This window comes from Heliangelus exortis, chromosome 6, assembly GCF_036169615.1.
Source record: "Heliangelus exortis chromosome 6, bHelExo1.hap1, whole genome shotgun sequence".
NCBI classification, from domain to species: Eukaryota; Metazoa; Chordata; class Aves; order Apodiformes; family Trochilidae; genus Heliangelus; species Heliangelus exortis.
Window position 1 is genome coordinate 32,972,805 of NC_092427.1, and position 22,304 is coordinate 32,995,108.

A 22,304-nucleotide genomic window follows, 5' to 3' on the forward strand; every position below is an offset into this window, starting at 1 on the left:
TGGACCCAAAGCATGCCACCTATGGTCAGGTTCATCCCCCTTAGTCTGGTAATGCTGGAAGGAGACACCTGTGTCTAGTGCTGCAAACTCCTGCTGACTGCCAAGTCCTGGGAGGTGCCACATGGGCTCCATCCCAGGGCACCTCCATGGATGTCAGAAGCCTGCACAGAATTCCAAGGACCACCAGTATGTGTTCCCTCTCCTGCCCAGCTGGAACTGAGGAAGCCACCTTTAGCCTGCAGCTGAGGCTGTCTCACAGCTTTTGCCACCACCACTCTCACTTTCTAAAATAGGTAGCAGAGAGCCAGAAACCTGAGCAGTGCAGCAGTGGCATCTGGTTGCCAGCAGAGCCATGCCCACTTGTGCTCTAGTATCTAGTAAAAGCTGTGCTTATCTGGCTTTTCCTTCAGCAGTGGTATTAAGCATCTTTCTACCCAGCTGTCTCTTTACGCATTAAAAAATGTAGTATTTGAATATTTGAGACTGTTACATCCTGGTCAAACTTTTTTCAAATCAGCCGAGAATTACTAGAGGGAAAATAGATGTAGGCAGCACAATTACCTAAGCCAAACCAGGTAAAAATGTGCAAAGAGTGAATGGGGAGATGATGTGGTTTCTGCTGTGACATGCTGTGCTCAGCCACTGTGGGAGGAGTGGAAGCACAGGATCACAGACTGGTTTGTGTTGGAAGGGACTTTAAAGACCCTCTAGTTGCAACCCCCCTGCATGGGCAGGGACACCTTGCACTAGACTTACTCCAGTCCTGTCCATCTGTCTCATCCAGTCTCTCCTTGAGCACTTCCAGTGGTGGGATACCCACAACTTTTATGGAAAACGTGTTCCAGTGTCTCACCACTCTCATAGTGAAGAGTTTCTTTGTAATAGCTAATCTAAATCTATCCTCTTTCAGCTTAAAATGGTTCCACCTCATCCTGTTTATACACACCATGGTGAAAAATACCATTTTTCTTCTAGCCCCTTCAGGTACTGGAAGGCCACTGTAAGGTCTCCCTAAAGCCTTCTCCTTTCCTCACTGAGCAACCCCAATGCTCAACCTGTCTTCACTGGAGAGGTGCTCCAGCCCTCTGATCATCTTCGTGGCCCCACCCTGGACTTGCTCTCCAAGGAGCATCGAAGCAAACAGTGGGACCTGTCTGATGCTGTCTCTCTTTTTCAGGGGGAGTTGCTGAGCCCGTGTCGATGCGACGGATCGGTGAAGTGCACACACCAGCCATGCCTGATCAAATGGATTAGTGAGAGAGGCTGCTGGAGCTGTGAGCTGTGTTACTACAAGTATCATGTCATTGCCATAAGCACAAAGAACCCTCTGCAGGTAAAGGTACTAGAGACATTTCAAAGTCTATTTATTCTCATTCCTATTTTTGTTTCTGGGAGGAAGTGGATTACCTGTGTGGATTTTCCTTCCCTGCGTGCAGGGATCTGTACATCTGAGACACTTAGAAAGGGTGGTCAGGGAGTAGTCTGAAGAGGTCTGTGAGTATCTTGAGACCCGGTGTGTCTAGATTTGTGCCATAAACCCTGATCTCCTGCTGGGCCTCCTCTGTGTTGGTGAGAGATGGAGGAGGTGGATATGGCTCTCCTCTCTGATCGTGACACCCTTTTCACTTTACTGGTCCCCCGTGATCGAATACATCCTGGTACAGCACAAGGAGCTTTGGCTGTCATGGTCTGGTCTCTTCAGCACTGACTCTCAGTGGACATTTGTATATCCACACAAAACAGGTAAAGGGTGTCTTGATGTGTATGGCTATGAAAGGCAACAGAAGACCCACCTTTCTCTTCCAAGGTCAAAAGCAGTATGGTGTATGTAATAAGCCCTGCTGCAGGCTGGTAATTTAAAAATCAAGATTCAGAATTGGTAAAACTGTGTGGTTGTTTACAATGGGATAAGATATTCTTAATAACTATTGATTTTTTGTGGGGGCAACACCTGAGGATGGATTAATTGCTGCATGTCTTTACTGAGCACCATGAGTGCCTTGGGCATCTTGAAGCACATCCAGGCACTACTGCTTAATTAGCATCATCTGGACTGGAGGGACATTATGGCAGTGTGTTGGGGTTTAGAGATCAGGGCAATGTCTGTAAAGATGTTGGTCTGTCAAGAACCTGGAGGGCTTTGGATTCTCTGCTGTCTCTCTGCTCTCTAACAGGAGGCAAGGGCTTTGCTAGTGATGGTGCCCAGTTGTATGGGGTTGAGGGGAAATGCTAAGTCCTGCTCTCTTCTCCAAGCTTCAGTCACCGTGTCTTTTTCCAGGCCTGAGTTCACTAACAACAGTGAAGAAACAGAGACAGCCTTTTAGGACTCAAGATTTAAAAGAAGTAGTGAAATTAGCAGAGCATCGTGGGAAATTTTTGTGGGGGGGAAGGGAAAAGACTGCCTGCTCTCTGCAAGTCCCTACAGCTTCTGATTCAATTTTCCATGTGCTGTGGGCTGGAGAGATCAGTAGCTTCATCCCAAGCCCCAGATCCAGGATGTTTTAATTTCTTGGCTCTAGTAACTCAGAGCAGATTGAAACACAGGATGGGAGATGTGGACAAAGCAGCATTTGTTTATTTCTGGAAAGCTGGTCCATGAATGCCCTGCTTGCTGCTTCCCACATCTGAGATTGGGGCTGCAGTGCTGAGCAGCACTGAAGATTTGTGGGTGCAGAGCTATGAGCATGCATGTAACTAGCACTGTCTTTAATGATCTCCACATGTTCTTCACCTTCGGGTGTCTTAGGGCAGTGGGTCAGTGACTTTCCTCCTGTTCCTTGGCTAAAATTTATTTGAGCAATTCAGGGACAAGCTCCCCTCTCACACGTGCATTCAAAAGCCTGCACAGAGGCTTGCTCTTTTTGGGCTCCCTTGCTAGGACGTGGTGTGATGTGCTGGGCTTTGCCACCAACACAGAAACTGGGTGGCAGGAGCAATTAAGTTCAACATCTCAGCTCCAGGATCAGGGGTCCCAGGAGACCATGCAGATCCCAGGCTTGGAGGCTTCACAGCACTTCTCACAGAAGCACTGGGAGATATGGAGGGTGGGAAGAAGCAAATGGAGTGAAAAGCCACTTGATCTGGAATAAGTGTGGTGTTTGTGGAGTTCAAGCTCTGTCTGGTGCCAGCACAAAGGCACTTCTGACAGAAGTAGTTGCTACTCTGGCAAATGTGAAATCCTGTGGGAAGTGGCTGGTGTGCCAGGCATAGACTTCCTACAAGGACTAAGGTCTCAGGCCCCCTCATCCTGCCACCACACCACTGGGATTTTCCTCATTCCTCAGTGGTTCTCACCATCCTCTGATACTGGGAAAGGTCAGCAAGGAGGACCCAGGGGCTGCAATGCCCTGGCACTTTATGCCTTGTCAACCTGCCACATCATGTGCAGGTTGGAAGAGCATAATTCTGCTCAGTCTTCACCCCACACATGGAGAGTAGGAGCCACCTGGACATACAGCATATTTCTAGGTAAAGCAATAGTCCCTGGCCTTTCTCGCAGGGTCTGCTGGCACTTCTGCCCAGCTTTATTCTTAGTAGAAAGCTCTGTATTTCTGAAGCAGAGGTTTTGGAGGGCAAATTATATAGGAAATCATAACTGTTTGTTTATTCCATATAGGCAAGGACCACACAAACCTTGTGAAATGGGTGATGCCCTGAGCCTGGCTAGATTTTAACCAACAACATGCCCCCCTATCTCTTGTGACTATCCCTATGTCCTCTTGTGTGACAGACCACTGGAAAGCCAAACCCAGGCAACTGGCAGACCCTGGGCTCCTTGAAGCTTGTCTAATTGGTATTACCAGAGAAGCATACCCAACACCCACGTGTGCCCCAGGATCTGCATGTTTCTCCACCCATTTTGACATCTGCTGCACATTTTTTGGACCACCTAGGAATGGTATGGGACAGATGTGTGTGCAGACTCATGGTGTGGGCAGAGAAGTTACAGCCAGGGGAACACGGTTCATGCATAATTAACACGGACTCTTTCCAGCCTCCAGGCTGTTGTGATGTCTCACACCAGAGAAAAGCCTTCAGTCTGGTATTTTGGCAGAATGAATCTTTATAAATTAACTCTTCCTCCGTCCTCCCCACCCTGGCTCCATCCCTGGTTTGTGGGCATTTAAGAGAAAGGATCTTAAAGCTGCAAACCTTCTAAGACTGGGGGATTGAAGTTGTTGGACAACATGTCAAGTGTCCTGCCAAGCAGCAGCTAGTCAGCAAATGAGCTAAAATCCCATCAAATGTGAGCAACCAAAGATCCAGAGCTTTTTTCTGTCCATCCATCCATCCATCCATCTATCCATCCATCCCGCTTTCCAGTCTGCCAATGACTGACAGGAGTCATGGGCATGGAGGCTTTAAATGCTCCTCCCCACTGCAATATTTATGCAAAGCCCATGACTTAAATAATACCCTGAAGTCTCCAGGTAATGATACCATAGGAGGCACTCTGGTGTTGATACATGAGGGAGTCATGGGACACTGCAGTGGTTCCCATCTGTACAGCTCCTTTGTAGTTGCTTCTGAGCCACATTCACTCTGATGCAAATACAAGATGCATTTGAAACAATCTTTCCAGAACTACGTCTGCTGTGTCAGGGAGTTCAACTCTGCTTTACGGTTGTTACCACTGACAATTTGTCTTGTGTGTTGTCTCACCTCCAGAGATCTTCATTTATCCATTACTGGAGATGGAATCCAGTCCTGGGTCTCCTCTGTCTCTGCGTTGACTGTGGTGATGCTCTGTTGAAAGCTGATAAGTGTTTGTTTGTATGACCTCTTCATCAGGATTCCCAAATATGCAAGAAAAGTGGCCAAGGTCACAGAGTGTTCCACCTGAGTTCCCAACTGAGAAAGCTTGAGACAAGTTCACTGGAGTCTCCTGCTTGTCCTAACTTGCTGTTGTGTGTTGGGTAGGAGTCTTGGCTAGGCCCTGCTGAGCTCCAGCTGCAGCCTCTAGGCAATGGGTGCAGTCACAGCAAGGGAGAATTCATGGCCTGTGCCTTGTAATGAGGACTTTCTAGGATACCCATATGGCAGCCTCAGTCTTAGCAGATGCTCTGGCACATGGAGGAGAGGGGGTTTCATCACTGCATGTTTCTGTTGCACAACCCTACTGGACCCTCCTTCCTCCCTGCTGCATTCCCAGTATCTGAATAAGCCACAACATCTGTAAATGTACAGCAGGGAAGCTGCCACAGTGGTGGCATAGCTCTGATTAGTGAATTAATAAAAATAACATCCATCCTCCAAAAGATAATTGAGGAGGATGATCAGGGCCTCAGGACAGTAGAGAAGGGAGACCCAGACCTAAGCAGTGCTGGGAATGGTCTACTCCATCTTTCTAGGAAAAAACTCTGCTTGCTTGTGATCCTGGATTTGAAAATGAAATCGCTGACTCTCACAGTTCAGGATGTTAATGATACGTACTAAGGGGACATGTCAGATACAGCAATAAAAATAAACTGAACTGCCTGAGGCAGGCATGGGAGAGTTCTCAGAGGAGTGTAGGAAGGCTTTTTCTGCAAGCAAGTCTTCTTCACAAGCTGCTGCAGCAAGACACAGTTATCTTCTGCAGGCAAATATCTGCTTTGGATCTGCTCACGTTGGTGCTTGGCAACCTTTGGAGGCTTGTGGCGCCAAAAGAAGGGTAATACAAATCAGGCCTTACATACTATTGTGGTGTCATAATTTAGCTGTATTACACTGGTAGTGAGGGTGTTTACTCACAAACTTCCGAGCAGAAGCACAGGTTTGTCTCAAGTACAACAGGTAGGTTACAAAACAGTGTAAGAGAACAAGCATGACAGGACTGGCAGCACCAGTCCCTGGCTAAGGCCATTACAAATGTCAGACCTGGGCTCCTAAGAAACGCTTTCTGAGGCATCTGGGTCTCAGAGCTTTCTGATTTGGGAAATATGGGGGTACCTGGGGGAAGCATGCCCAAGAGAGCATGGTATTGTGCATGTACACATGTGGGTGGTGTACCAAAGCAGTTGTCCAAGGGGGACAGTAGCAGAGGACACACAGACAACTCCTAAGTGAATGAGGACATTGCCTACCATAGGGATGGAGCCCTTTTCCCAGCTCAGGTGGAAGCCATTGCAGGCAGCTGCTTGGTCATGCTCTGAAGCCATGATAAGCCCAAACATCCCAAAGCTGCTCCTGTTATCCCACAAGAGCCTTTAAAGCTTTCTGGTACAACCAAGTCCTTGGTTCTGCCCTGTTCAGTGCTGGCAGAAGAGCTTTCTACCTAACTATAGGTCACATTCCTGATTGGCAGCCTGGGTGAGCTGCTGGTTGTTAACAGTGCATCTGAGTGCTCAGCAGCTACTTGGGACTCATCAGTCATTATCAGCTGAGGGCTTGGGTTTAGGTCTGTTCCTGCAAGGTGGGATTGCTTGACACTGTGACCTTGATAGAGCTTGAACTTTTGAGCTGGACATGTGGAGGCAGAGGGTTGTGTCTGCAGCCAGGCAGACAAAGAGCTTTGAGGCTCTGAGGTGTGACAGTAAAGAGACTCTGCAGTGTTGCTGAGAACTTTATTTGCAGTGACCCAAGGACAGTGTGGTCACCCACCAAATCCCTGGTCTGCTGGCCATAATAATGGTGGAGAGGGATTAGGAAAATGGATGATTTTCTAAGAGGTGTTATGAAATCCGAAAAGCACAGTGCTGTGACTGATACAGGTTCCCAAGGCCACCAGTGCAGAGCCCAGCTCCTGCAGCTGAAGTCTATCCCTGAACAGCTTTTGAACCCTCCTATATGTGCTCTCACTGGGTAGTATGTTTTATCCTTGGTCTCACCCCTTTTTTTCTCTCTGTGCAAAATGGAATTAAAAGATGAAAAATGATGAGTACAGTTATTGGTGGCTCAGGCTAGATGTGGGATGTTAAATTGCAGTTCTCAGGGTTGCCAGAGAGCAGATACAACATTTATTACTTACTTTTTTTTTTTTCTTTTCTTTTTTTTTTTTTTCTTCTTCTGGAAAATATTAAATTCTTCTTCAAGCTGGTTATTTTCTCCAGTGCTCAGCTCTGACCCATTTACCTCCTTGCCAGAGGGTAATCACACCCCAGTGCCACCTCCTGAACAGAGTCAGGACTGCTGCTGCGTGTGTCACTGTCACTTAGTGCCAGATGCCTGGGGAGAGTCTCCTACCCCCGGGCATGGCTGATGGACTCCAACCTCTTCATTATCGACACAGCAAAAATTCCCTGGCAGCTGCTGCCAGCTGAGCAGTGCCTGGCAGCATCCCTGCCTGTGCCTCAGCCTCTCTGTTCCCAGCCAAAGGGAACAGGGTTTGAAGCTTGCACTCAAGTGTAACTCCTCTATGCTCTGAGCTCTGAACTCTCCTCTATGCTCACATCTCCTTTGACAGTGTGTTCAGTACTGCACCCAAGCCTCCCTGTCCCTGCAAAGTACTGGTGGTAGTTCTGAGTGGCTCCTAGTTGTAGACAACAGCTTTCTTCTTTTTCTGTCTTTAATAGCTACCTTGGAAGGACCTGTTGCCACCACAGGCCTTGCAGTGTGCCAGACAGATGGTGAGGACCCAGTTCATTACCTCCTCCTCAAGACAGAAATGATGCAGAATGATTTGGCTGGCACAGGCACACACGGGTCAGTGTGAGGGACTTGCAGCAAAACCTTCACACACAGCACCAGGCTGCACACCATGAACCCTGCACTCCTGTCCCTGTGGCACTGACCATGTGGTGGAAGGGCAGATGAGGTCTGGGCAAAGCTGCAGGAGTGAAAGTTCAGCTCCACACACTTACCCAGCTTTTCCCCACTGTGTGCCTCTACTCCTGGAGGTCTAAGCTGATGGCTTCAGTTGTGGCTTTGTCCTGTGTCTGCTTATGGTGCTGTTGGAAACTGAAGAGCTCACAGAAGAGCAGCACAGCTGCTGATCCCACCCTCACAACCCAAATTTGGGGGTAATGCTGCTCAGAGGTCTGTCACTCCCCTTCAGCTCTATGGTGGCCTTTGCACTGTCCCATGAGAGGAGAGGCAAGGCGAGGCAAAGGCAGAAGCGAGGTGAGGCGAGGCAGGAGGCAGAGATGAGGCAGAGGAGGCGAGGCAAGAGGCGAGGGAGAGGCGAGGCAGAGGAGAGGCATGAGAAGCGAGGCGAGAGGAGAGGAGAGGAGAAGAGAAAGTTTACTGCCTCAACTGGGTGGATTTGGTGGAAGTGTGGAGCAGGTCAGGCTATGGCAGAGTGGGAGTGAGCTCAGACTGAGTGTTCCTAGTGTTTGCCTTTGGCTGGGTCACCAGCTGGAGAGGATGGCAGGAAGGGGACTAGGGTTGGATGAGCAGAGTTCTGCCTCAGTGAGGAACAGTTTCTCATGTGTTCAGCATCTTTATGGCCAACTCTGTGGCCAGCTATGAAATGGTACCACCCACCACACTGGTGCTGCATATCCGTGACATATGATTTGAAGACTGTCTGCCCTTGCAGAACATAAACCAAGAAGCAGGGCTTTCAGAGGCAGACACTCCAGCTCACCATTGAGTGAAGCCAGTCAGTCTCCTTCCACTTGCAACCACAGACCTCTGCCTCAGGCTGAAGCTCTTGCCTGTGCCTCTCCAAAGGCAGCATTTTGCAGGGGAGCACATTTGGTTCAGGGGTTTGGTCATTGGACTGGTAACAGTGCCACGAATCCCTGTACCAGCACAAGGTGCCTGTTGTCCTTACTGCCCTTCATTCAGTGTTCTCCCTACCACACAAAAAACACTGGTAACTCCTGTCTGGCCCAGGCATTAAAGAGGGACCCAGCAGCTGAACTCCATTCTTGTCCTACAGAATGATGGGGCAAGGCTTGACAGGTGACCCTGCTGTCCCATCATGTGTTTGACAAATGGGAAAGGTGCTGGAGGTATGCCAGAGTTGCCAACTCAGGGACACTGAATTTGGGCTGAATCCAGGCTAAGTATTTTCAATTCCTCTGAATCCTCTGTACCTGCAGGAGGTTGAACCTCCTTTGTTTATCCTTCTGCCAGTCCCACTGAGATTTCAAGGGCATGTATCTCACAGCTAAAGGTGGCCTATCTACTTCAGTACCAGGAGAGACTGTCTTTCCCCAACCTCTTTACAAGGTATATTTCTGATTTTCGGGAGGGGGCCATGCTCCCAGATCTTGTAAAAGAAAGCAATTTCTGCCCTTGGTTTTTATAGGGCAGTTCTCTCAGCACTGTAAATCTGAGCCGCAAGGCTTTATTCTGGATGACATAGAGGAGTCCAGGCCTAGGATACAGCCTAGGATATATGTAGCTTATACAAAGGTATTCGACATAATGAGTGGATTTGGGAGTTATTTCTATTTTTTTCCTTCTTCTGGGATTGGCATTTACCTTGGAACTCCACCTGAATGTTCTGACCACAGCAACTTGTGTTGTTTGTAACAAGTTTTGTTGGAGGTGAATTTCTGCTGTGAGATCCTACCAGTGCTGAGATCCTGTCAGATCTCACAAAGAGGCACAGAATCAGATCATGGGAGGCCTCTGAAAGAAAGCTTATTCTCATGGTAATAGGATGCCTGGCTGAAGATGCTGCCTGGCCTCTGAGGTAGCAATTGAATGTTCTGGTCTGTGATGACCATCACAGCCCCACTGTGATGGGGATATTGCTTCCAGTGTCTTGTCCCTAGTCCTTCCTGCTTCCCTTGGAGAAGGGAAGATATGGGGTCCTGGTGAGATATGGGATTCCTCCCATTTCCTCTTTAGCAATGCTGTCTGAAAACACGGGGCTATGCACAGTTGTACAATTGGAGTGCTCCACCCCAGATGTGGACCAGGTAAAAACATCTCTTTGTGTAGAATGCACATGTAAGTCATAGGTGCTCTTTGAGATCTCCAAAACCACCACAATAATGTGAAACAGTGATGTGCCCCATGTAACTAATCTCTTCTCTTTTTCCTTCCTCCCCTCTTGTCCTCTCTTCTCTCCTCCTATGGTCCACCCTTGCAGTGGCAGGCCATCTCTCTGACAGTCATTGAGAAGGTTCAGATAGCAGCGGCCATCCTGGGTTCCCTTTTCCTCATCGCCAGTATCTCGTGGCTCATCTGGTCGACCTTCAGTCCTTCAGCCAAGTGGCAGCGCCAGGACCTGCTCTTCCAGATCTGCTATGGAATGTATGGCTTCATGGACATTGTCTGTATAGGTGGGTGATCATATCTCATGATATGGCTGAGGTTGCCCACCCACTCGCCCGTGGAGAGGTAGTGGGAGATGGCATGGAGAGCTGTCTGTACAGCTCAGCTGATTGAGCCTCCCTGGCTTTTCCTCATCTTTGCTTCGGTGGCATGTTTTTCATGGTTCTCTCTGCTCATCTGGGCAGCCCCAGAGTGTCTCTTTGGCTGGGCTGGCAGAAGGACCTGCAGCAACCCCTGAGAGAAACAATTCACTGTTCAGAGCAAGAAGAGGGTGGGGATGTCTGGGGGAGGCTGGGGAGTGTAAGGCTTTTGAGAAACTCCTTCATGTCTGGAATAACTAATTTGGGAACTGTCGCATGGTTGGCTATGCCAGAGTCTCTCCACATGCAGCTCATTGTCTCTACAGCCCTGTCTCTCTGCTGAGCAGGGGTGGCTGCCCCTTTTTTGGCCCACCCTGGATCTGCAAGTCCCAGCCAGCCCAGGTCATGGTCTTGTCAGGTTGATGGTAAAGAGGAGTTCTGAGGATGAAGCTGCCCCACACTGGGCAAGCCTAGATAGCAAAACATATGCTTCAGCAGGGTCTCCCTGAGAAGAGCAAGAGCTGCAACCCCAGTGCAGGTCTGCAGGGCAGGGGAACATAATTGATGATACCCAGAGGCAGAGGCACTCACCAGCAAGGCCCTTGAAAGAGCAGTGGTTACCAAAACAGTCTAGTGAACAGCAGCCACCTCCCAATGTGCTCCTGAGCAGTGTCTTCCCATGCACAGGTCACCAGATAATGTTGGTTCAAGTGACCCTGCCAGGCAGCAAAGAGAGTCCCCTCCTTATGTCTGTGTCCTTCAATCATTGGTATAAAGGCAGAAGGAATTTTCCAGAAGCTCGATGGGGCAAGGCAGTCCTCGAGTTAGTGAATTTGTGTTTGTATGGGTACAGGAACTCTAGAAGGAAGGAGCACAGCCCCAGTTCAGCCCTCAGGAGAAGCAGGACAGACTGTATCACAGAGCAGCAGCTGGTGAAATTGAGGTACAGAAGTAAAACAAACTCAGCAGCACTGACAGAGGTCTGGACTGTACAGCCTGGTATCTGCCTTCAGATGCCTCTTGGCTTCAGCATTCTTCCTGCACAGGTACTCAGGTCTGCTGAAACCCAGGACAGTTTCTCCCACTGTTGCCACCATGCTCTGACAACAAGATGTGAGCTTGGCCTGCAGAGATCATCCTGCTCCTGCATGAGATGCTGATGGAGCCAAGGGTGGCAAAGGGTGGCAAAGCGTGCAAAGGGTGGCAAAGGGGGTGACAGAGACAGACAGCACCCATATCTTAGCACAACAGCCATGGGTGACATACTCTTGCTGATGGAATTTGGAGTGGGAAAAAAAAATACGTAGGTGTGTGTGGTGTGCATTTGTGTTGCTTTGTTGGCAGAGGACACAAGTGGAGAGCTCTGGCCTGGGTGGACGTCAATAACATGATTAACTGGCTTTGATAAAGCTTCAAGAGCTGAGGGGAACTGGTAGCTCATCTGTCAGTAGGAGCTAAATCCTCCCACACAGCAGCAAACAAACCACACTACCCATGAACTGAAGGAGATCTGAGCAGACAGATTCAGATTTGATGTTCTTTGTTTCTTTTTTCATATATTTTTTGAGAGTCTGGCCTGTATTTCTCTTCTCCACTTTCTCTGAGGGGGAAGAAAAGCCCCTTAGCATCTCCACTGAGGTCACCATTAAGCTAAATGGCCTAAGCTGGGAGCTTTGATTTTTTTTCCAGCCAAAGAGCAAGCAGCCATCCCATTCCCAGGGGCAGCCCCTTGTCTCACAGCCCTCCCTGTGCAGCTGGCCATCCTGGTGGGACAGGAATGGTGGCTTTCCCACAAGCTCAAAAAGCAAGTGGGAAGCATTACAGATGCAGTGAGTTGTCTCTTTGTAGCTTCTCTTGCCCAGCACCTAGAGACTGCCCAAAGATGTCTCCATTTGTGCTGCATGCAGCATGTCTGCCTGTGCTGCCAGGCACCTCACCCATTCTCAACCAGGAGAGATGATGTTCTGGGCCATGTGAGCCTTTTCCTACATTTCTCTAGAAAATCTCCTATGTGCATGCAGCCAGCTCTCTGCCCCTGCCATGCTCCAGTGTAAAAATTGGTTGCATTGTTCCTCAACACCTTGGGCAATCCCTGCTGCTGCTGGGTCTGCAGTGGAGGGGAAGGGAGCTCTGGGCAGTGCTAGCCAAGAGTGTGTGTCCACTTTCCTCCCCTCCTCCTCCTCTTCTTTCTCTGCCCAGGTTTAATAAGTGACAAATGAGATCTTCACAGGGAGCTGTGACTCCCTGGCTGTCGGGGTGCTCAGGTCTCTCCCCTGCGTGACTTGTCTCCAGCCCTGCTGATTTCAGGGGCTGCACTGGCACTGGCCAAAAGGCTGATCTGACCCGTGGAGAGGCAAGGCCAGGCCAGGTCAGCAGAAGGGGCTGATCAAAGGGAACTCCGTGTCTGGGTTTAATTCCTCGTTCATTATGGCTTTGCTCGACTCTGATGGATGCAGCAATGCCAGATCTCTGGAAGACTTGCAGTGAGTTCCTTACTGTGGAATAGTTATTCTCCCTCTTTTTATCCTTCTCCCAGACCTTGCAGCCTCGCTGTGTGTCTTTGATCACAGCCGGACAAAGCCAGCTCTGGAGATTCAGAGTTCTGGTCCTGACTTCCAGCATGGCTTGAAGCCTCTTGTTACTCCTCCCTGTGCTTTAGTTCCACTTCTGCAAGTTCAGGATAAAGTGTCTCATGGATAATTGCAGTGACAACGGCTCTTGAAATACCAGGGTGCTGTCTGTGCATTTTGCTGTCTCCTCCTCAGCAGTACAGCCCTTTTCCCCTTTTGCTTTTCAGCCTGTTGGTGGGTAGGAAATATTTAGGAACTAAGAAATACTCAGCCACGGGGAAAGAGCAGGGCATTAAAGTGCACTCAGTTCTACCACAATTTTTTTTTCAGCTAATGTAACCCACACATTGTGCATTGTTTGGTAGCAGGCTGGGCAGCCTTAGCTGAATGTTATACAGGAGGTCCTATACTAATTGAATTCCAATTGTTCCTTCTCTCAGTCTGACCCCAGGTTTTGCTCTCACTGGTAGAGGAGAAGAGTTTTGAAAGACAGGGTATTTACTAAAGCAGAACTCCTGCCAGTTCCCACTTCATTTGTTGTTGCATGTCTCATGTCTATTGAGTAGTTGGTGACATTTGTCCAGGAGGTTTGTGTACAGACACTGTCACCAGAGGTGCTCAGCAGGTCACTTTCTCAGCCATTGCAGAGTCTGGAGAAGACACCAAATCTGCACAGGTCCTGACTATCATCAGACAGGGAACGTGCACCTAGTCAGCAACTGCCCAGCTGTTTTTTGTCATCTCTTCTCTACCAAGTCACTAAGGGATGTAGGTAGCAATATGCCAAGACAGAGGTAGTTTGCATGGACATGTGGCAGTTTGCATGGACAGTCCCGTGGCAGCACTGGCCTTTCCAATGTGGAGTCAAAGGTGAGGGCACAAGTGCACACTTGCACAATTCCCTTCCTAAACACAGACTATTTGGTTGTTGGCATCTTCACTTGAGCTCTATTTGATCTGAAATACTCAGATCATCTCCAAGCTGAGCTCTCAAAGTATGACTGCTAACTCAAATCCATGGATTAAAAGCCAGGGGCCTTGTGTTTGACACACATTCAATAGTACACTAATTTTCTTTGGAATTTTCTAGATCCTAGCATACTACACAAAAAAAAGTTGTAAGAAACAAACATAATCTGACACTCCTTCATTCACCATAGAAACAAAGCCACAAACAAAGTAAAGTGAATTTGATTCTCATGACCAGCAGAACAGATGGTATGGGCCCAAATACCAGAAGCTATGTCCATCTGGGCAAGATGTGCAAGATGGTCTTTCAGTCTTGCTCTCAGATATCTGACAGGAGGGTAGGAAGCAGTCGAAAGGATTGCTTGAGATTTGTGGTAGTCTCCAATGCTGTTTTTTTTAGGAACCTGCTACCTGCTAGAAATTGTATATCAAGAATAGGTTGCAGAGAGATCCCAGTTTGTGAAGGAGTCTAAATGCTTCTTGATACCCAGCCCACTGCAATGTCTCTGATTCTGATCCCTCTTGTCTTTCATGTGCACTCATGTCTGTAGAGCAGATATGAGAGTTGGGTTAAACTAGGAGCTGGTAATGGTGCCAGCATAGGTATAGCTCTGCTATGAAGCTATCTACAAAACGGGTATTTGAGGTCAGCAGCCAGGAAGCTGCTGTGAAAAGTGAGATGGGGGTCTGTTCATTTGATTAACTGTTCTCTCCGTGTGTCCACGAGAGGTAAATCCAGAAAGCTGGTGTAGAGAGGGATTAGCAGAAATGCAGTTATCAAAATTCAGAGATAAGTGGAGTGAGCCTCCACAGGCCTGAGTTACTGTGTAGGGAGAGCAGCAGCTTAGAGCTGTAAATCCTGAGAGATACCTGCCTGTTAATTAAATGACAGTCCTTGGAGGGGAAGGAAGGGTTTGCCTCTCACTCTTTCAAGGTGTAATTAGGGAGAGTCAGTGTTTGTAGATTAAGGTGTCATTTGGGGTCAGGAGGACAGGAAACCATCTCCCGTTAACCAAGGAGGAACTGTGCCAGCTAAAGAGAGCATGTCAGAGTCTAGGCTCAGGCATCACCAAGGGTGAAGCACACCTCAGGAAGGCCATGAGCAGGCTGTGCATGCAGGGCTGTCACTGTGTGTGTGTGTGTGTGTGTGTGTGTGTGTGTGTGTGTGTGTGTATGTGTGTGAAGTCCTGCTTGGGCTCACACAGGGGTATGTATCCCTGTGGCTGGCAGGATGGGTGCTTATCCCCAGCTACGCAAAAGCAATGCTATTTGCCTCTCTTCCAAACACTCTCTGGAGAGGACTGTTGCTTTGTCTCTGCCCACCCAGTCCTTGCTCTCTGACTCACCCTGCCTTGGTGCTGACAGCCACACACGTTTACAAGCATTAAATCCTCATGCTCTTTGAAGCTTTTCCCCAGCTTTCCTTGGCAGCCAGTCCCTGAGGGTATTTGCCTTCACAACAGTAACTGCACTGCAGCTCAACAGCACAAGAGACAGGCAAAGCAGGACCATTCATCCTGCAAACGATTTTTGTTGGCACACCATGGCCATCCATTACAGATCAGGAAGTGTGTGCCCACTGTTTTTAATCCCAGCTGCCGGCAAGAATAATCAAAAGCATCCAGCACATCTGAAGGCATCTCAGCACAACCCGAGGTAATAACGTAAGGAATCAATAGCCAATTAAAACTGATCCACAGTATTTGATCCTCCATAGTGCAATGGGAACAGTAATTAATGGATCTTCCTTGAGACAGTCAAAATTCAAACTTCCTGCCAAGACTAGTGTGGTTTTGTTTTAAATGAGCTTTGTTTCCTAGAGGTAATACCAGGCTGAGGTAGACTCAGGGTGTTTTCTAGCCAGGTCACTCAGGCCCTCAGAGTTCTAAAAACTTAGGAGTCAAAGTCCCAGTAAAATAAGGAGAAACTGAGAAGTTGTCTTCAGAGTCTTCATCTGTATTGATCTGAGTCTCAAAAGGGAAGCAGATGTTTTCATTCAGGCCTGCATAGTCCCCAAATTACAAAGCAGGAAGAATAGCTACAGCAGTAGGGAAGTGGTTCTGGAGAACCCCCAGGCCCATGTGTTGGCTCAATGACATTCTAAAGCCAGAGAACAAGGCAGAGAAGTTCAGCAAATGTCTGCAGAGGAGAAATCTTGAGACCAACCCACTCAGCAACCATGCATGGGTTGAACATACCTGGAAGAGAACTCTAAGTGTATACAGAAGTCGTCTGCACCCTTCATCTTAATTCACTGCTTGCCACACTGTTCTTGCACTTCTTTTCCAGTTTTCCAGAAAACTGGAGCTACTGGGAGCTAACTTCCAGGCCGTATCATCAGAGCAGGCAGCTGGGATAAAGTCAGACAGCCAGTTCCCTTTTTTTGCACTGTGAATCCTGGTTTGCATACAATCAGCCACAACATGCACGCTTGGAAAATCACTGAGCAAGTCATCGACTTCTCAGCTGTAAAGAGGGGTATGGAGACAGGAGTAGTGCCCACAAGGTGTGTTGTGGGGCTGTCAATTGAGCTGGGCAGGGACTGTCCCTCGAGAGCAGTCACTGAGGTCACTGCACCTGGACAAGCATCAGGAGAAGCAATGCTGCATGGATCATCTGCCAACTGACTTCTTGGCCCTTCTTCAGGAGCAGCGGATGCTCAGCAAAGCAGAGACATGCCTCCCCTCTGTTCCTGAAAGATGGGACCTATTTTTATCTAATGCTGCATTGATTATTCAATAAGAGAGCAGAGTGGACCAGCTGGCATGCGTGTGTGTGCTGCTTTCACCAGCGGGCATTTCTGCAGAGGTTCCTACTGAACCCCGGTGCAGCACCAGCAGCTCTCCACAGAACAAGCACATCACTGATGAGGAAAGAGACATGAGGTTTGAACCTGGCTCTGAACCCCCTCCATTTTTCAGGGAAGGAGCTTGGCTTCTAGCACAGTCAGAGCAGAACCTGGCCTTTTGCAGGTGTCCTTTCAACTCCGCAGTCCTTCCTCTATTCATTTTCCCACTGTTGCAACAGGGCTCTGGAGATGTATTTTGAATTGTTTTGTGAGTGACCATGTGGTGCTCTCTGCTCCAGTGGATCAGTGTGTTCAGCATTTAATGAGGGCAATATAATTAACGTTTTTTGAGGTGGAAAAGAAATCCTTTTGCCTTGTGAACGGCATCTTTTGCTTCTGAGGGAGATATGTTATAACCATAAAAATGCTTCCCTGTCACTACACCTCACACTGAAACCAAGTGCCTGGTGTCCCTGTGTTAAATTCCCATCCATGCAAAGAGGCATTCACCTGCCTGTCACAGTTTCTACTAAAATTATGGCAGGAGATTCCCTTGTGGGCAGCTGGTGGGATCTCCTGCACCAGCTGCATAAACTGTGCTGTCTAGTAAAGGATGGAAAAAGTCCTCAGCTCTGTGCCAGGCTGTGCTTATCCAACTGCCTTCTTTCCCATCACTCCTCCTACTACAGCCTCCATTCCTGCAAACACATTTCTCCTGGAGATGGGAGGTTGTGGTCCATGCCTTTGTGGCCATAGCCAAGAGAAGTCTACTCTGTAGTCAAATATGAAGCTGATGAAGCTGCAAGGGGGTCATCTCCCATGCATAGTAAATGAGGCTACTTTTGTAGCTCTGCAGGGAGCCAGAAGCAGAGGTAAGAAGAGATTAACCTGAGGTCAGCTCAGGGATCACTTCTTAAAGTAATAACTGCTTGGTTCTTCTCCTGCCAACAGTCTCATCTTTCAGACCCATACACAACAGTCTGCAAGCCAGAATACTGCAAACAGGCCCATGGGCTTAAGTTGCTAAATTTATTCTGCCTGGAAGTTACTCCCTGAAGCAAAACTTTTCTTCCTGAACCAAGATAGCTACAGCCTGAATCCATCTGTCCCATGGAAGAGCTGGATCCACGTTACCCATACAACCATGCCGTGTTTGGCAGAGGTTGCTAAATAAGATTAAATAACTCCAGAGGTCTGGTGCCCTGTTTAGCCAGAATTTTACCTTCTTGGAAAAATTCCAGCCAGGAAACAAACCCATAGCTATGACATTCAGGCGAGGCCAGTGTGGAGTGGGCAGTCATCGCTACCTCCTGAATGCAGAGAAGCCTGAAAAGCCAAAAGTCCAGGCATCTGCTGTGTCAGGTGGGGCAATTCACTCTGCTCAGCCACAGACACATCATCAACTTCTCTGTGTTCTACAAGGCTCTTCTCCAGACCTTTGATGCAGGCTTAGCCACTCTCAGTTCCTTTTACTTCTTCCATTCTTGTCAGTTCAGCATTGGTGCATCCCGTAGGTCCATGTGAACCCTTGCCTGCTCTGTTCAGCCAGTGCCAGCATTCACTCAGTTGGATATCACAGCCCCTAAAGGTCTTCAGCTCTTGTGGAAGACACTTGCACACCCAGAGCAGGAAGGAAAAATCTTTGCCCTCCTAGAGATCCCAGCTAGTAACAGATCAAAAATGAAAGACCCTTGTCCTCTTGGCTCCTACCACCTTAATTTTTAATAGTACCTCTGTGTGAGAGGTGAAGACCTTTGCAAGGAAGAAGGTGGGATGAGACCTGTGGGAATAGTACAGGGGAGCAGGGAGGAGAGGTCAAAGCATTCAAGGTGGAAGGATCCTAGAAATCTCACAAAAATACTGGGATCTGTAGTCAAAAATTTTGTCACAGGTGTGAAAGGCAAAACAAACAACCACAGTCCAAAACCAGTGTGTTCCAGGGACACATTTATCCCAACAAAGAGGACGATGGGAATCATCTGACTCACATCCCTGGGCTGTCTTCCTGCATAGCAGAGGGGAAAGATGCCCACATCTTGCTCCAACAAGAAGGTAGAAGCCATCATAATGCACATGTCAACCTGCAACTTCAGAGGCACTCCCAAGTCCATTCATTTATCCTCTGTGCCCTACATTACCCTGGGGTTGCCCTATTTGAGGAGATCTGTACTCACCTTTATGTCTCTACTTAATGGTCCCTTACTCCTAGTAGTGAAACAGTGCTTGGGTGGTGGGAGCAATTCAGATTGGGCTTTGGCAGTTCAGGGCTTTGGCTCACACAGAACCTGCATTCCTCAGAAAATGGAAAGACTGGAAAGCTATTACCATTTTTTCTTACAGAATTTAGTTTGCTAATAAAAGCAGGGAGGGAGGCACTAGTTCTACCTTCAGTAAGCAAATGTCATGTTTTGATCATTATTGAACAAAGCATTTTGATTTAACATTTAGAGATGACTGCTCGTGCTGAGTATTTTAAATTCAGTGTCAGAATTAGAATACAAAGTTTAAAAATAAATTAAAGTCCTAATGAAATATTTTCATCTGTCTGAAAATGCATATGTCTTCTTACGTTCTGGGGAGCAGCACGACTTTTTCAAGTCTCAGTCCAAGCAACTGCAAAGCCAGGTTAGTAAACCCTACAAAAAACAGCACTGTTGTCCAGCATTGCCTTTTCAAGGTTGTTCTAGGAATGGCTGAGGATGCAGCATGACTGCAAAAGAATCATTAGCTATAGAATGGAAAGTTTCAGGACCCAGACCTGTAGGACTCACTGCCATGTTGCAAGTGTAGTGAAATGGAAGCCATGTGCATTTGCTCTCCTCACTACAAGTATCCACTTCTGTGGACTTTTGTCAGGGAACATCTGGAAATGGAGACCCAGAAACCAGCATATGCATTTGGCAAGGGCTCTGTTCAATCCTGTTTGAAATTATTTTCTATTCCCTTCTTTTAAAGACCTAGGAGTATCTGCCATGCACACAATGAGTGACTTTCACCTCTAGTATGCAGTCTTTTCAAGACGTGGGGTGTTTTTCTCATCTCCATTTTAAATTTTGGGAAAAGAGGCACCAAGAGAGTCTATATAATCCTAGCTACAAAGAAAGAAGAGAAAACTCTAAGAGAGCAAGAAGTTATATGGGTAATGCCTCCAAGCCCTATCCCTCCTATACTAGCAGTTATGGGTAGACTAACAAATGGGGAGTGATGCTGGTGATGTATGATTCAAAATCTAGGCTGTTCTGGTGGTGGAGCTCCAGTCTTTATTTATTTATTTGCTTTTTCCAAGAAGAGTCTCATTTATTGCCTCCTGCATAGCTAGAGACTGCCCTTTAATCCTCTGCTTTATCGTGCGCAGTGAATTAAATACCACAAGAGTACAAGAGCCCTTAAGGGCACAACATCCATTTTGCTGTAGCTGTCCACAGCCAGTTGAGTTACAAGAGTGATTTTGTTTATGGTTTATCTTATTGCCTGAGTGAGGATTTATCTGTATTTTACCTATTTTTGCTGCTGGGTTTTGGTTGTTGGGGTTTTTTTGTCCCAGTTTTGAGGGAGGGTGCAAAGTGCTAGTCTTGGCAGGAGAAAGTTGTGGTGGTTGGTAGCTCTTCTGCTTACAGCTGAAAATACTGTGGCGTTTCTAGAGCCATGATGTTGCTGTGTGCAGCTCCCAGGATCAGCCCAGCTCCTCTGTCACAGATGGCATCCTGCAGACACTCAATGCTGTTTTCCCATTGCAAACAAACAATGCTGAATGTAAAGGAATCTCCTGTTCCTTGCACACCTCCTGTCAGCTCCTTAATTATGCCACACTTTCCTTGTTTGGGGTCTTACCAGCTCATCCCTACATGGACCAGCTCAGAAGTTATAGAGTAACATGAGGGTGGACAGAGGACATGAATGAGGATGACTGCCCTGGGATGAAGGTAGCACCTTGCAAAGAAGGTGGCATCTATCTGGCAACCATAAAACTCCCACAATGCTCCTGCAACATGCAGCCCCCAGCTCCCACCAGCTCCACAAGCCCCATGACAGGCAGTCCCACCTGTCCTACCTGTCCTCTCAATCTGTGACATTGAATAAAGTGTCCCTCCTTCCCCATCTACAAATGACACATATATGGAATGGACTGTTCCTACTTTCAAAGGGAACCCGTAGCACCCTGTGCACGCAGAAATCACCACATTACTTGAACTCATGATGTTTTGCAGTGTCATGACCTGGAAATTATCCCTTGCTATAGAGCTCAGCAGCATGCTGCAGAATCACAGTGCTGCCTGGAGGAGACACGTTCCTGGCTGTCACATCAGGCACTCCCAGAAGTAAAAAGAGAGCTGCCTTCTTTCCCTGCCCCACCCCACACTCTACACCAGCATGGCAGGTGGCCACATCTGCCATGATCACTCTCCTGGTGGAACAGCAGCTATTGGGGACCCTCTGAGATGCTGGCACACTGGATCTCGTTATGGGGGGGCTGTTAATGGCTGCAGAGGCCTTGGGGCATAGTGTTACCACCCACCCAGATGGGACCTGCTGCTCCCATTGCTCTGCCAGATGAAGCAGAGGAGACAGAGAAGGGCTCTCACTGCCTTTGTGAGGGATCCTGGCCACCTGAGGCTGAGGATGCTTTGAGGCAGAGCCGTCCTCAAACCCCAAGGTTGGGGCTTGCATGAGAGGAGACAAAGCTGTAACAAGCACAAGGTTTGCCTGTTAGTCAGCAGTTGAAGGCTTGAGGGACAGCCTGTTTGTGCTGTTAATGATCTAAAAAAGAAGGGTCCATAGTGCCATAATGTACCTCCCCGAGACTGCCAGGGAAGGTTTTCTGCATGCACTGGGGCTCTTCCCAGGCCATGGAGTTCTCACCCTTGGAGGATCTCAGCTTCAGTTTTGTTATAGTAGTGGACCTTGTGGCCTGAGGAGAGCCAAGCACAGCATTTCACCAGTGTGAAAGCTGCCTGCCACTGGAGCCCCACAAGCAAATGCACTTGAGGGGCAGGAGGAGCGTTTTGTCTTCCCCAAACCCATGGGCTCCATGGTGGCACATGTCATCCAGTGGTCAACTGTATTTAACAGGGTCCAGCCATGCAGCCACCCCAGTTCTGCTAAGCCAAAACACACCCAAGCTTTGCACATACCTAATCAATTCTTTAGATGCTAAAAAAATGTGCATGAAGAATGATTAACAAGAAAACACTTTATTATAAACAGGAAATTATTTATTCTACATGCTAAGCATTCATTTGAACTCTGATCACTATGAATATATTTTCAGTTTATGCTATATGTTATTTAATGCTGGATGTTTCTCAGTTTGCACATCCTCTTTGCACAGTTCCAGCATTCTTCAGAGAAGACCCTTGCCAGGTGTCTTGTGGACTGAAGACATCCTGCTTACTGGTCCAGTGTCTTGCAACTACCAGAAATGTCTAAAAGAAAGCACCAGATGTTCCTTGTTATCCATTACCTGGGCTTCTCCTGTATGCAGGATAGGCTTTCCACTAAGCTCTGGAAGCCTTCTAGGGGCAAAATGTGTATTTTTGGATATCAGTGGCAACAGTTACAAGGGAGGCTACACATCCTATTTGGTTTCATTTGAAAGCAAAGAATCCCTGAAAATCTGTATGTAGCAGTAGTTTGTATGAAAAGTGACCGTGCTATTAAAGCATTCCTGAACTGAAGAAAATCATGATGTGAGGATAATGGACTCCAGAAAAGCAGTGGCAGAAGCCTCAGGGGACCAGAGCAGGG

At 47.9% G+C, this 22,304-nt stretch overlaps 1 protein-coding gene across 2 annotated transcripts in view; it reads left to right on the top strand.

Annotated features, from left to right (window-relative positions):
- The window catches only part of MARCHF4 (membrane associated ring-CH-type finger 4), a 100,892-nt gene that overhangs the window by 67,378 nt on the left and 11,210 nt on the right, over nucleotides 1-22,304 (top strand). Inside the window, exons 2-3 of one of the 2 annotated variants that reach the window (XM_071747764.1) lie at nucleotides 1,178-1,339; nucleotides 9,968-10,160. In XM_071747764.1, the coding sequence (XP_071603865.1) occupies nucleotides 1,178-1,339; nucleotides 9,968-10,160 (355 nt within the window). The remainder of the gene's footprint in view (nucleotides 1-1,177; nucleotides 1,340-9,967; nucleotides 10,161-22,304) is intronic. The other variant, XM_071747766.1, reaches the window with a different exon arrangement.